At 39.2% G+C, this 15,858-nt stretch overlaps 1 protein-coding gene across 1 annotated transcript in view; it reads right to left on the reverse strand.

The window, feature by feature from the left end:
- Positions 1-781: 781 nt before the first annotated feature.
- LOC124613007 (paraplegin) overlaps positions 782-15,858 on the reverse strand; it is an 88,603-nt gene continuing 73,526 nt past the window's right edge. Inside the window, exons 10-11 of the mRNA XM_047141561.1 lie at positions 11,128-11,439; positions 782-1,154 (exon numbers count right to left, since the gene is read on the reverse strand). Of these exons, the coding sequence (XP_046997517.1) occupies positions 942-1,154; positions 11,128-11,439 (525 nt within the window). The 3' untranslated portion in view covers positions 782-941. The remainder of the gene's footprint in view (positions 1,155-11,127; positions 11,440-15,858) is intronic.

Consider the following 15,858-nt stretch of genomic DNA (forward strand, 5'->3'; position numbering starts at 1 on the left):
AGCAAATCATTACAGTCTCTGATAACCAAATAAAATACTGGTCTGTGTTCTGAATAAAATAAGGTTTCTGGAATGTTATCTTCACTTAAAAAGCGGCATTAATGCTTGTATAGGGTACACCTATCCACATACGTATGAGAACGTTTATTGCAAACCTATTCAAATACAACAAAAGTTTGTAGGATGATGAAATTTAATGCTATTTCCTCTTGTGTTTCACAAAAATGTCAAATTTTAATCAGAGTAATACACTGTTGTAGTGGCTAGTTCATAGTTTCTCACATATCTCTTGCACAAGTGCTGTGAGTCAAATTTCATTTGATTGTTCAAGCATTGTCGATACTGCATCAAGTGCTTTGGTATATACGAAAAATTCAAGCCTGCTGGAATGTACCATTTGTCAAGCTCTGCCCTTCTGAATTCTTTGAAATAAATCTGCTTGTCACCTCCAAAGCCAAAGCTTCACTTCTAAATGTAAGATGACCATCATAAATGTAAGACTACCCCAGTATATTCTATTAAACAACATAAAACTGTCAACCTCAGCAGCAGAATTTTACTCTGCGAATATAAGATGATCCCGTATTTTTTGAATGACAAATTTGGGAAATAAATTTGTCTTATAATCGGATAAATATGGTATGTTGATAATCTTGCACACATCTGACCATTGCCACCAAACTTTACTTAATTCCCACAATATCTAGCTTTTACCTATCAATTTCTCTTAACAAAATATTTAACTTCCTACAGATATTAAAAATCAACAATTTGACATGCCTTGATGTAGAACACCAAATTTGTTTTATTTTCTGATGACTGTTACTATTTTGCATGAACTACCAATATCAAATGATAAACAGCATATATGAACGAGACCTAAACTTAAATAATTATAATGTTTAACATGAATAATTTTATTAGTTTGGATGACAACTTCTTCAAATTCCTACAACTGATGATGCACTTGGTTCTTGACGGTCACTAGGAGACTCTGGTTGTTTTTGCGGCTTGTCCATACGAGCATCTTTACTGATTGACATTTCAAATTCCACTGGGCCAATGAGGCGTTTTTTCCCATGTGGCGGAGGTCCAATTAATTCCACTACATCATCATAGTTAAGTGTCTCCCTTTTAAGTAAAGCTTCAGCAAGCTGAAACAAATTCAAACAGCATATCAACTGAGAAATCTTGAAAAGTTAAAGAATTAAAAAGATAAATGATACAAAAATAATGAATTTAAAAAAGCAAGAAATGAAAGCTTTCGGAACTGATAGTAGGTTGGTGCACAAGTTTGTAGTGTTTTTGTTTTGCACGTTGATATTCTGGTTGCTAAGGGTTTACTTATTGATTGCCATTTTTTATTTGTCATTCACTGTTGCTATTTGGGATTACATACGGTCATTTGGAGATAGTGAATGGAGCTGTGGACAGTATAAAATGGAGTACCATGTGGAGAAATTGGAACATTTCCAACCTATTATTCTGTTTCAGTTCAATAGAGAGGTGACAGCAGTGGAGGCAGCCTGAAACATTTGCACCCTATATGAGGATAATGCCAATGGACAAAGCATGACAAGAAAATGTTTTTCTCATTTTAAGGAGGATCGTTTTGACATTAGTGACTCCCCATGGCCAGGAAGACCTTTGGGTTTGAAGATCATTTAAATGCATTAATCCATTATGATCCACACCATCGTACTCGAGAACTGGTAAATGTGCTGAACTGTATGAAATTTGCATCCAATGGCGAAGGTTCAAAAATCGGGTATATGGGAACCACATGCTCTAAGCCAAAATTGCAAAAATCAATGGATGGCCATATGTACATTTCTGGTTGCTCATCATCAATTGGTTCATGAACAACACAGGCCGCTCCTATCCTGTATCGCTACTGGTGATGAGAACAGGTGGCTTTATGCTAACATAAATGTATGATCAAAAAAGTAACAGGAATTTTTATTTTTCTCTACAAATCTTTATTTATTCACCAACATCAACTCTCCCCCTTTCAAAGTAATCCCTCTCAGATATAACACACTTGTGCCAGCACCTTTTCTAATTCTGGAAGCACTTCTGGATTCCACTTTTTGTTATGGTGTTCAGCTCCTTCAGAGATTCTGTTTTCATCTCATCAATGGTGGAAAAATAATATCCTTTTAGGGTTCTCTCCAGCATTGGGAATAGAAAGAAGTCACAGGAAGCTATTTCCATTGAATATGGTGACTGTGGCAACATAATGGTCATGGTTTTTTGCCAAAAAATCATGAGCAAGCACTGATGTGCAGGTGGGAGCATTATCAAGATGAAATTTCCATGAGTGGTTCTGCCACAATTATGGTCATTTACTTCGGATTGCTTAACACAAATGGTGCATAACTTTGAGGTAATGTTCCTTATTGAACATATGACCATAAAGTTTCTGTATGTCCATCTTTTTAGAAATGGTTGCTCAGTGCTGATGTTCGATAGAGAATGTCAAATTAAATACCTTTCAGTCATCAGTTTTCAACCTTATTTTATTGGCAACCAGTTTCATGGTATTACTGCATCATCTTCAGGCCCCTGACTGACGTGATGGAAGAATCTACCTCGGTTGTGTTCAAAACAGGGGCCAGCAATACTGGTATTAGTAGATATTTGCAACAGTGATCACTTCTTCCATCACCTGCTGACCAAGCAGGAATGCCTTCCAAAACTGTGGACATCACATGGGTACAGATTGGGACTGCATGGAGGATGTGTGCAAGGGCTCCCCAGCAAAACATCTACAGAGTAGTCCAAATGCCCAGGAATGTTGATGGACGTCATCGTTCTGTTTCACGATAATGCTCACCAACATGTTGCCAAGATTGTTTTAACTACATTGGGAAGCCCTTGCATATCCTCCACACAGTCCCTACTCAATATTTTTGGAGATCTGATGAGAGATATTGATAGCCATCAATTGGCTTCAGACAAAGAGGTGCATTCCTGATTACAACTGTGGTTCTAATGGAAATCACAAACATTTTTCCATGAAGGCATTGACCATCTTGCCTCACAAGGGGGATAAATGTCTTAACAGTTATGGCAATTACTTTTGAAGTAATGAACAGTTTATTTACTTTTTTTTCCGTCTGTCTTAGTTTCATGTGACTGCTGCTTGCACAAGTAAAGGAGTGATTGAAAAATTACCTGAAACGGAACAAAGAATCATTTGGAAGAACGTCTACAATGATATCCCACTTTAATAGATCAAATCTATTCTTACAGGCTTGTCAATTTCAAAATACCTACAGATGAGAAACCCCATAGCATCCACCTGCATATCATTTCCACTCATGCCAAATGTGGATTTGTTTGCAAAATAATCCACAGACTCAAATAAGTCAATGCAGAAAACACTGTACTGGATGATGTTGTTGTGGTCTTCAGTCCAAAGACTGGTTTGATGCAGTTCTCCATGCTACTCTATCCTGTGCAAGCTTCTTCATCTCCGAGTAACTACTGCAACCTACATCCTTCTGAATCTGTTTAGTGTATTCATGCTTTGGTCTCCTTCTATGATTTTTACCCTCCGTGCTTCCCTCCAATACTAAATTGATGATCCCTCGATGCCTCAGAATGTGTCCTACAAACTGATCCCTTCATCTACGCAAATTGTGCCAAAAATTCCTCTTCTCCCCAATTTTCTTCAGTACCACCTCATTAGTTATGTGACCTGCCCATCTAATCTTCAGCACTACATTTCGGAAGCTTCTATTCTCTTCTTGTCTAAAATATTTATCATCCATGTTTCACTTCCATACATGGCTACACTCCATACAAATAGTTTCAGAAAATACTTCCCGACACTTAAATCTATACTCGATGTTAACAAATTTCTTTTCTTCAGAAACGGTTTCCTTGTCATTACCAGTCTACATTTTATATTCTCTCTACCTCAACCACCATTAGTTATTTTGTTCCACAAATAGCAGAACTCATCTAATACTTTAATTGTATTGTTTCCTAATCTAATTCCCTCAGGAACACCTGATTTTATTTGACTGCATTCCATTGAAATTGAAGAAATGTATGATGAAATAAAAGAAATTATTCAGATAGTGAAGGGAGACGAAAATTTAATAGTCATGGGTGACTGGAATTCGGTAGTAGGAAAAGGGAGAGAAGGAAATGTAGTAGGTGAATATGGATTGGGGGTAAGAAATGAAAGAGGAAGCCACCTGGTAGAATTTTGTGCAGAGCATAACTTAATCATAGCTAACACTTGGTTCAAGAATCATGAAAGAAGGTTGTATACATGGAAGAACCCTGGAGATACTAAAAGGTATCAGATAGATTATATAATGGTAAGACAGAGATTTGGGAACCAAGTTTTAAATTGTAAGACATTTCCAGGGGCAGATGTGAACTCTGACCACAATCTATTGGTTATGAACTGTAGATTAAAACTGAAGAAACTGCAAAAAGGTGGGAATTTAAGGAGATGGGACCTGGATAAACTGACTAAACCAGAGGTTATACAGAGTTTCAGGGAGAGCGTAAGGGAACAAATGGCAGGAATGGGGGAAAGAAATACAGTAGAAGAAGAATGGGTAGCTTTGAGGGATGAAGTAGTGAAGGCAGCAGAGGATGAAGTAGGTAAAAAGACGAGGGCTAGTAGAAATCCTTGGGAAACAGAAGAAATATTGAATTTAATTGATGAAAGGAGAAAATATAAAAATGCAGTAAATGAAGCAGGCAAAAAAGAATAGAAACGCCTCAAAAATGAGATTGACAGGAAGTGCAAAATGGCTAAGCAGGGATGGCTAGAGAACAAATGTAAGGATGTAGAGGCTTATCTCACTAGGGGTAAGATAGATACTGCCTACAGGAAAATTAAGGAGACCTTTGGAGAAAAGAGAACCACTTGTATGAATATCAAGAGCTCAGATGGAAACCCAGTTCTAAGCAAAGAAGGGAAAACAGAAAGGTGGAAGGAGTATATAGAGGGTCTATACAAGGGCGATGTACTTGAGGACAATATTATGGAAATGGAAGAGGATGTAGATGAAGATGAAATGGGAGATATGATGCTCCGTTAAGATTTCAACAGAGCACTGGAAAACCTGAGTCGAAACAAGGCCCCTGGAGTAGACAACATTCCATTAGAACTACTGACGGCCTTGGGAGAGCCAGTCCTCACAAAACTCTACCATCTGGTGAGCAAGATGTATGAGACAGGTGAAATACCCTCAGACTTCAAGAAGAATATAATAATCCCAATCCCAAAGAAAGCAGGTGTTGATAGATGTGAAAATTATCGAACTATCAGTTTAATAAGTCACGGCTGCAAAAAACTAACGCGAATTCTTTACAGACGAATGGAAAAACTAGTAGAAGCCGACCTTGGGAAAGATCAGTTTGGATTCCGTAGAAATATTGGAACACTTGAGACAATACTGACCCTACGGCTTATCTTAGAAGCTAGATTAAGGAAAGGCAAACCTACGTTTCTAGCATTTGTAGACTTCGAGAAAGTTTTTGACAATGCTGACTGGAATACTCTCTTTCAAATTCTGAAGGTGTCGGGGGTAAAATATAGGGAGCGAAAGGCTATTTACAATTTGTATAGAAACCAGATGGCAGTTATAAGAGTTGAGGGGCATGAAAGGGAAGCAGTGGTTGGGAAGGGAGTGAGACAGGGTTGTAGCCTCTCCCCGATGTTATTTAATCTGTATATTGAGCAAGCAGTGAAGGAAACAAAAGAAAAATTTGGTGTAGCTATTAAAATCCATGGAGAAGAAATAAAAACTTTGAGGTTCACCGATGACATTGTAATTCTGTCAGAGACAGCAAAGGACTTGGAAGAGCAGTTGAACGGAATGGATGGTGTCTTGAAGGGAGGATATAAGATGAACATCAACAAAAGCAAAACGAGGATAATGGAACGTAGTCGAACTAAGTTAGGTGATGTTGAGGGTATTAGATTGGGAAATGAGACACTTAAAGTAGTAAAGGATTTTTGCTATTTGGGGAGCAAAATAACAAGATGATGGTCGAAGTAGAGAAGATATAAAATGTAGACTGGTAATGGGAAGGAAAGTGTTTCTGAAGAAGAGAAATTTGTTAACATCGAGTATTGATTTAAGTGTTAGGAAGTCGTTTCTGAAAGTATTTGTATGGAGTGTAGCCATGTATCGAAGTGAAACATGGTCGATAAATAGTTTAGACAAGAAGATAATAGAAGCTTTCGAAATGTGGTGCTACAGAAGAATGCTGAAGATTAGATGGGTAGATCACATAACTAATGAGGAGGTGTTGAATAGGATTGGGGAGAAGAGAAGTTTTTGGCACAACTTGACTACAAGAAGGGATTGGTTGGTAGGACATGTTCTGAGGCATCAAGGGATCACCAATTTAGTACTGGAGGGCAGCATGGAGGGTAAAAATCGTAGAGGGAGACCAAGAGATGAATACACCAAGCAGATTCAGAAGGATGTAGGTTGCAGTAGGTACTGGGAGATGAAGAAGCTTGCACAGGATAGAGTAGCATGGAGAGCTGCATCAAACCAGTCTCAGGATTGAAGACCACAACAACAACAAACAACAACATTCCATTGTCCTTGTTTTGCTTTTGTTGATGTTCATCTTCCTTTCAAGACACTCTCCAGTCCGTTCAACTGCTCTTCCGGGTCCTTTGTTGTCTCTGACATAATTCCAATGTTGTTGGCAAACCTCATAGTTTTTATTTTTTCTCTGTGGATTTTAATCCCTACTCCAAATTTTTCTTTTGTTTCCTTTACTGCTTGCTCGATATACAGATTGAACAGTATCGGACATAGGCTACAGCCCTGTCTCACTTCCTTCCCAACCACTGCTTCCGTTTCATGCCCCTCGACTGCGATAACTGCCATCTGGTTTCCGTACAAATTGTAAATAGCATTTTGCTCCCTGTATCTGACCTGTGCCACCTTCAGAATTTGAAAGAGAGTATTCCAGTCAACTTTGCCAAAAGCTTCCTCTAAGTCTACAAATGCTAGAAATGTAGTTTGCCTTTCCTTAATCTATTTCTAAGACAAGTTGTAGGATCAGTATAGCCTCACATCTTCCAATATTTCTATGGAAATCAAACTGATTTCCCCGAGGTCGCCTTCTACCAGTTTTTCCATTCGTCTGTAAAGAATTCGCGTTAGTATTTTGCAACTGTGACTTATTAAACTGATAGTTCGGTAATTTTCACACCTGTCAACACCTGCTATCTTTGGGATTGGAACTATTATATTCTTCTTGAAGTCTGAGGGTATTTCGCCTGTCTTATAAATCTTGCTCACCAGGTGGTAGAGTTTTGTCAGGGCTGCCTCTCCGAAGGCTATCAGTAATTCTAATGGAATGTTGTCTACTCCCACGGTCTTGTTTCGACTTGGATCTTCAGCACTCTGTTAAACTCGTCACCTAGTATCGTACCTCCCATTTCATCTTCATCTATGTCCTCTCCCATTTCGATAATATTGCCCTCAAGTAAATCACCCTTGTATAGACCCTCTATATACTCCTCCCACCTTTCTGCCTTCCTTTCTTTGCTTAGAACTGATTTTCCATCTGAACTCTTGATATTCCTACAAGTGGTTCTCTTTTCTCCAAAGGTTTCTTTAGTTTTCCTGTAGGCAGTATCTATCTCACCCCTAGTGATATATGCCTCTACATCCTTACTTTGGTCCTGGTTAGCCATTTTGCACTTCCTGTCGATCTCATTTTTGAGATGTTTGTATTCCTTTTTGCCCGCTTCATTTACTGCATTTTGTTCTTTTCTCCTTTTATCAATTAAATTCAGTGTCTTTTCTGTGACCCAAAAATTTCTGCTAGCCACCTACCTGATCCTCTGCTACCTTCACTATCTCATCTCTCAAATCTACCCATTCTTCTTCTACTGAATTTCTTTCCCCTGTTCTTCTCAATCATTCCGTAATGCTCTCTCTGAAACACTCTACAAATTCTGGTTCTTTCAGTTTATTCAGGTCCCATCTCCTTAAGTTCCCACCTTTTTGCAGTTTCTTCAGTTTTAATCTACAGTTCATAACAAATAGATTGTGGTTAGAGTCCACATCTGTCCCTGGAAATGTCTTAAAATTTAAAACCTGGTTCTTAACTCTCTGTCCTAACATTATATATAATCTATCTGAAACCTCCCTGTGTCTCCAGGCCTCTTCCCCGTATACAACCTTCTTTCATGGTTAATGATTCTTAAACCAAGTGCTAGCTATGATTAAGTTATGCTTTGCGTAAAACTCTACCAGGAGGCTTCCTCTTCCATTCCTTACCCCCATTCCATATTCATCTACTATTTTTCCTTCTCTTCCTTTTCTTCTATTGAGTTCCAGTCCCCCATGACTATTAAATTTTCATCTCTCTTCATTATCTGAATAATTTCTTTTATCTCATCATACATTTCTTTGATCCCTTCATCATCTTGGAGCTAGTTGGCATATAAACTTTTACTAATGTGGTAGGTGTGGGCTTGGTGCCTATCCTGGCTACAATAATTTGTTCACTATGCTGTTTGTAGTAGCTTACCCACAATTCTATTTTTTTAATTCATTATTAAACCTACTCCTGCATTACTGTTATTTAATTTTGTAATTACAACCCTGTATTCACCTGCCCAAAAGTCTTATTCCTCCTGCCACCGAACTTCACTAATTCCCACTACAACTAACTTTAACCTATACATTTCCTTTCTTAAATTTTCTTAACCTAGGGATCTGGCATTCCATGCTCTGATCTGTACAATGCCAGTTTTCTTTCTCCTGATAATAGTGTCCTCTTGTGCAGTCCCCGCCCGGAGATCCGAATGGGGGACTATTTTACTTCCAGAAAATTTTACCCAAGAGGACACCATCATCATTTAACCACACAGTAAGGCTGCATGCCCTCAGAAAAAAATTACGGCTGTAGTTTCCCCTTGCTTTCAGCCATTTGCAGTACCAGCACAGCAAGGCTGTTTTGGTAAATGTTACAGGGCCAGATCAGTCAATCATCCAGACTGTTGCCCCTGCAACTGCTGAAAAGGCTGCTGTCCCTCTTCAGGAACCACACGTTTGTCTGGCCTCTCAACAGATACCCCTCCATTGTGGTAGCACTTATGGAACGGCTATCTGTATCGCTGAGGCACGCAAGCCTCCCTACCAATGGCGAGATCCATTGTTCATGGGAAGATAACTGGATAAGTTGTCAAATTTCTGTGTAAATCACTACAAAATGTAAAACAACACACTGTCCATAGCTATATTATGCCCTTGTAGGACATGACAGAGGGCAAGAGACAGATTCCATACTCCTATATTTCTGGAAAGTGCACACCGATAAAGGTATGAGCATACGCACTAGATTCCCAGACATGTGACTGGCTCGAGGATTTCTTACATAATAGAACACAGTACATTGTCCTCAACAGTGACTGTTTACCAGAGACAAATGTATCATCAGGAGTGCCCCAGAAAAGCATGACAAGACCACTCTTATTTTCTATATGCATAAATGATAGGGTGAGCTGTTTGCTGCTGATGCTGTGGTGTATGGGAAAGCGTCGTCATTGAATGTCTAGGAGGATACAAGATGAGTTAAAAGAAAAAAATTCTAATTGGTGTGATGAATGTCGCCTTGTCCTACATTTAAAAAAGAAAATTGTTGTAAGTTAACAGAGATTAATAGTAAAGAAAACCCCATTACGTTTGAATAAAGCATTAGTAGGATGCTGCTTCAGACAGTAATGCTGATTAAATACCTAGGCATAATATTGCAAAGTGATATGAAATGGAACAAGCATGTATGGATGGTAGTTGGGAACATGAATGGTTGGCTTCAGTTTACTGGGCGAATTTTAGGAAAGTATGGCTGAGCTGTATAGTAACATTAGTGCAACCCACTATCAATTACTGCTAGAGTGTTTGGGATCCCCACCACAGCGTTTTGAAAGGAGACATAGGAACATTTCAGCAGTATGTTGCCAGATTTGTTACTGGTAGATTTCATAATCCCACCAGTGTTAGAGGGATGTTTGATGTCAAATGGGAATTCCTAGAGGGAAGACGATATTCTTTTCAAGGAACACTATTGAGAAAATTTATAGAGAACGCATTTAAAGCTGACTGTAGGTGATTCTACTGCCACCAATAAACATTTTGCATAAGGGCCTCACCGATACAAGAAGTTAGGAATTGTATGGAGATTTTTAGTGTTGTTTTCCCTTGTCCTATTTGCAAGTGGAAATGGAAAGAAAGTGACTAGTAGTAGTAAAAAATAACCTCTGTTATGCACTATACAGTGGCCTGTGGAGTATGTATGTAAATGTAGCTGGTCAACAGGATTCTGTATTCCTGATGACTAAGTCTCTAAACTTCTGGCACTCTTAGGGAACTAACTAGGACATTTGACACATGCAAATGAAGCCTGTAAATCTTAGTATGTTATTAGCAAGAATGGAAATTTCTGGATGGTACACAACATAAAATGACAGGAAGGCAACCAGTCACATACAGCAGACTGATGTGTGGCACAGAATCGTGGTAGCTTGTGTTTGGTTGACTGATGTGTGTACATGTGTACTTTCTCCCAGAAGAAGAGCCAGAGAGCTTGAAAGCTAGTGAAAACTGTTTTCTGCTGCATGTGCCACCTGTCATTCTGCTATAGGCGAGGAAGCTGTTATTAAGTTGTAAGTCCTCTTCCAGAATCAGTTTGAGATATCCCGTGTGTTATGGAATTTGTACAGCTGGTTGAGATAAGCAGAATTTTGAGCAAATTTGATTAGTACAAAGTTCATTTTGCACACCTGTAGTGCAAACATCTTAGAGGATGTAGACCTTATCAGCCCCCCCCCCCCCCCCCCCGCTCTCTCTCTCTCTCTCTCTCTCTCTCTCTCTCTCTCTCTCTCTCTCCATAGTCAAAAATTAATAAATTAATTTCATTTCAGTTTATTTGTTTTTCCTGAATCCCCTGTATGTTTACATTCAATATTTAAAAAATTCCATTTCATGTTTTAAGGGCTAAGATTGGGATTAGTAAAGATTAATCTCTGAAGCATGAGACATGAGAAAGAGGCAATTGACATATGGATTCTCCATCAGAAATTATGTTGCAGTAATCACAAATAATTCCACAGCTCACCTGTTTCAGTTTGTCAGAATTCTCAAGCAGCAGCTGTTCTGTCCGGCTATAAGCACGAGCCACTAACTTATTCACTTCATCGTCAATTAGTGCAGCAAGTCTTTTACTATACGGCCGACGCCCAATTTCACGCGATTCATCCTCTGGGAAAGAAATGAGCCCTACTGTATTGCTCATGCCATATATTTTCACTTGTGCATACGCCATTTTCGTAACTTTTTGCAGGTCATTTTGAGCACCAGTAGTTATCTTGTTAAAAGTCAGAGATTCAGCAACACGGCCACCCAATGCCATGCACATCCGTTCAAATAGCTGAAACATAAAATTAACTTACACATGGTACTTGAATTTCTGCAACCCTAGAACTGTAACTAAATTTAAAGGAAGAGAAATGGGAAAACTATCAATGATTACAATCAACATATATGCTTGTAAGACTAAATATAGATTTACAATTTAGTAAGAACTGAGCAAAATTTCCTTAAAAATGTTGCTCTATACAACTGACAGCAACACATATATGGCAGGTTCCAGTTTTTCAAGTATTCTTATTATACTGATGGTTGCCATTGCGACTAGTGTACTTTCCTGGCTCTTCGGAGCTTGTTTGTGAAAAATCCACATTACGGCCAATATTAGGTTTTGTCACAGTGTAGGTTTGCTACTTTGAATTATTTTAATCAGTAAACAAAAGCAAAAATTATCAGTTTTAAGTTTAATTAACATTTTATGAGCTCTTTACTGTGTGAGACTCTTCATTTGATTTAAGACGTAGCTAACAAACGTAGCAAAACAAATATGTAAATAACACTGACTTTCTTAATAAAGCATTCTCTTGTATACTGATAAATGACAGTTTCAGACAGTTTTAATTACTGAGATTTATATATGGTCTCTTGCTGTTCCGAGTCAACTGAAGTTATTTTTAATAAGATATGTGTGAAATTAGGCCCTGAATTTCAAGATCCAATCACATCCTACCTCATACACTAAATTTAAATCCGATTACAACACCCAGAAAAGAAAAGAAAAACTGTTACTGTATGCACTACCATTTTTGAGTGTCCTCCTATCCATAAATTCCAGTGTGGGTTTCTTGTGAAGCTGAAAGAGCATCACTTTACAATTCACGGAGACATTATCTACAGCCTCTCAGTATAGCATTAGTGGAAATAAAAATAAATAAAATTTATTTTTATATGGAATTAATATTAATTAAACTTATATGAATAATCTGTATACAAATTGAAGTAGGAATTTTTAAAATTTAAAAATATGGGACATAAATATCATTGTGTCACCTCCTGCTGCATGGCAAACATCTATGGGGTAGCCAAACTCATCTCACAAGTAAAGAATTATCTCATGTGCTACTGATTTCACTACAGCAGTGATATGGTTTTGTAGGCTGGCCTGAACTGTTGGTAGGGATGGAACATAAGCTACAGCTTCCACGGCCCAACACGGGGGAGGGGGGGAAAGGGGAAGGGGGGGAAGGGGGGGGGAATCTTATGGTGTTAAAGCAGGAGATCTCGGCAGCCTGAATGTAAGAGCCAGGTCTGTTTTTCCCCAGTGACCTATTTATCATTGAGGAAAAGATTGATTCTATAATGCTCGGACATCAAGGTGACAATGGAGAGGAGCTCCATTCTATGGAAAATGAAGTCTTCTACATCTACATCCATACTCCGCAAGCCACCTGACGGTGTGTGGTGGAGGGTACCTTGAGTACCTCTATCAGTTCTCCCTTCTATTCCACTCTTGTATTGTTCATGGAAAGAAAGATGTCAGTATGCCTCTGTGTGGGCTCTAATCTCTCTGATTTTATCCTCATGGTCTCTTTGCAAGATATATGTAGGAGGGAGCAATATATTGCTTGACTCCTAGGTGAAGGTATGTTCTCGAAACTTTAACAAAAGCCCGTACCGAGCTACTGAGCGTCTCTCTTGCAGAGTCTTCCACTGGTGTTTATCTGTATCTCTGTAATGCTTTCGCGATTACTAAATGATCATGTAATGAAGCGCACTGCTCTCTGTTGGATCTTCTCTATTTCTTCTATCAACCCTATCTGGTACAGATCCCACACCGGTGAGCAGTATTCAAGCAATGGGCGAACAGGTGTACTGTAACCTACTTCCATTGTTTTCAGACTGCATTTCCTTAGGATTCTACCAATGAATCTCAGTCTGGCATCTGCTTTACTGACGATTAATTTTATATGGTAATTACATTTTAAATCACTCCTAATGCCTACTTCCAGATAATTTATGGAATTAACTGCTTATAGTTACTGACCTGTTATATTGTAGCTAAATGATAAAGGATCTTTCTATATATTCACAGCACATTACACTTGTCTACATTGAGATTCAACTGCCATTCCCTGCACCATGCGTCAATTCATTGCAGATCCTCTTGCATTTCAGTAGAATTTTCCATTGTTACAACCTCTCGATATACTACAGCTTCATCCGCAAAAAGCCTCAGTGAACTTTCGATGTTACCCACAAGATCATTTATATATATTGTGAATCGCAACAGTCCTAAGACACTCCCCTACGGCACACATGAAATCACTCTTACTCCGGAAGACTTCTCTCCCTTGAGAATGACATGCTGCGTTCAATCCAATCACACAATTGGTCTGATAGTCCATATGCTATTACTTTGTTCATTAAATGACTGTGGGGAACTGTATCAAATGCCTTGAAGTCTATAAACACGGCATCTAACTGGGAACCCTTGTCTATGGCCCACTGAGTCTCGTGGACGAATAGCGCAAGCTCGGTTTCACAGGATCGTCTTTTTCGAAACCCATGTGGATTCCTACAGAGTAGATTTCGATTCTCCAGAAAAGTCATTATACTCGAACATAATACGTGTTCCAAAATTCTACAACTGATCTGATCGACGTTAGAGATAAAGGTCTATAGTTCTGCACATCTGTTTGACGTACCTTCTTGAAAACGGGGATGACCTGTGCCCTTTTCCAATCTTTTGGAACGCTACGCTCTTCTAGAGACCTACGGTACACCGCTGCAAGAAGGGGGGGCGAGTTCCTTCGCATACTCTGTGTAAAATCGAACTGGTATCCCATCAGGTCCAGCAGCCTTTCCTCTTTTGATTGTTTTTCTATCCCTCTGTCATCTACTATTTTGTCATCTGTGCGACAGTCTAGAGAAGGAACTACAGTGCAATCTTCCTCTGTTAAACAGCTTTGGAAAAAGACATTTAGTATTTTGGCCTTTAGTCTGTCATCCTCTGTTTCAGTACCATTTTGGTCACAGTGTGTCTGGACATTTTGCTTTGATCCACCTACCGCTTTGACATAATACCAAAATTTCTTAGGATTTTCTGCCAAGTCAGTACATAAGACTTTACTTTCGAATTCGTTGAACGCCTCTCGCATAGCCCTCCTCACACTACATTTCGCTTCGTGTAATTTTTGTTTGTCTGCAAGGCTTTGGCTATGTTTATGTATGCTGTGAAGTTCCCTTTGCTTCCGTAGTAGTTTTCTAACTTGGTTGTTGTACCATGATGGCTCTTTTCCATCTCTTATCATCTTGCTTGGCACATACTCATCTAATGCATATTGTACGATGGTTTTGAACTTTGTCCACTGATCCTCAACACTATCTGTACTTGAGATAAAATTTTGTGTTGAGCCGTCCAGTACTATGAAATCTGCTTTTTGTCACTTTTGCTAAACAGAAAAATCTTCCTACCTTCTTTAATATTTCTATTTCGGCTGAAATCACCGATGCTGTAACCACTTTATGATCGCTGATTCCCTGTTCTGTGTTAACTGTTTCAAATAGTTCGGGTCTGTTTGTCACCAGAAGGTCTAATATGTTATCGCCATGAGTCGGTTCTCTGTTTAACTGCTCAAGGTAGTTTTCAGATAATGCACTTAAAAAAGTTTCACTGGATTCTTTGTCCCTGCCACCCGTTATAAACATTTGAGTCTCCCAGTCTATATCTGGTAAATTAAAATCTTCACCCAGAACTATAACATGGTCAGGAAATCTACTCGAAATATTTTCCAAATTTTCCTTCAGGTGTTCTGCCCCAACAGCTGCTGAGCCAGGGGGCCTATAGAGACATCCAATTACCATGTTTGAGCCTGCTTTAACAGTGACCTCCACCCAAATTATTTCACATTTCGGATCTCTGTCAATTTCCTTCGATAATATTGCACTTATCACTATAAACACGCTTCCCCCTTCACTGTCCAACCTGTCTCTACGGTTTACATTCCAATCTGTGTTTAGAATTTCATTACAGCCAACTTTCCGTCCCTAGTACTATGTGGGCATTGTGACCGTTTATTAATGGAGCAGATCAGGGACCTTTCTATAGATGCTCCTGCAGTTCACTATTACCACATTAACATTGCCATTTCCTGTTGCGTTTTGCCTACTGCTACCTTGTCGCGTCTCAGGAGGCATCTTGTCGGGCCTAGGGAGGGAATTCTCTAACCTAAAAAACCCACATGTGCACTCCACAGGTACTCCGCTACCCTTGTAGCCACTTCCTGTGTATAGTGCATACCTGACCTATTCAGGGGGGCCCTATATTTCTCCACCCGATAGTGGTTTGCACCCCAGATCTCCGGAGAATCGTCCACGCCTCTGGTTTAAGCCAAACCAGAGGACCGCGATCGGTTCTGGGAATGACACTACAAATAGTTAGCTTAGATTCCACCCCACGAACGAGGCTTTCCGCCTTCAC

This window comes from Schistocerca americana, chromosome 4 (assembly GCF_021461395.2).
Source record: "Schistocerca americana isolate TAMUIC-IGC-003095 chromosome 4, iqSchAmer2.1, whole genome shotgun sequence".
Taxonomy (NCBI): Eukaryota; Metazoa; Arthropoda; class Insecta; order Orthoptera; family Acrididae; genus Schistocerca; species Schistocerca americana.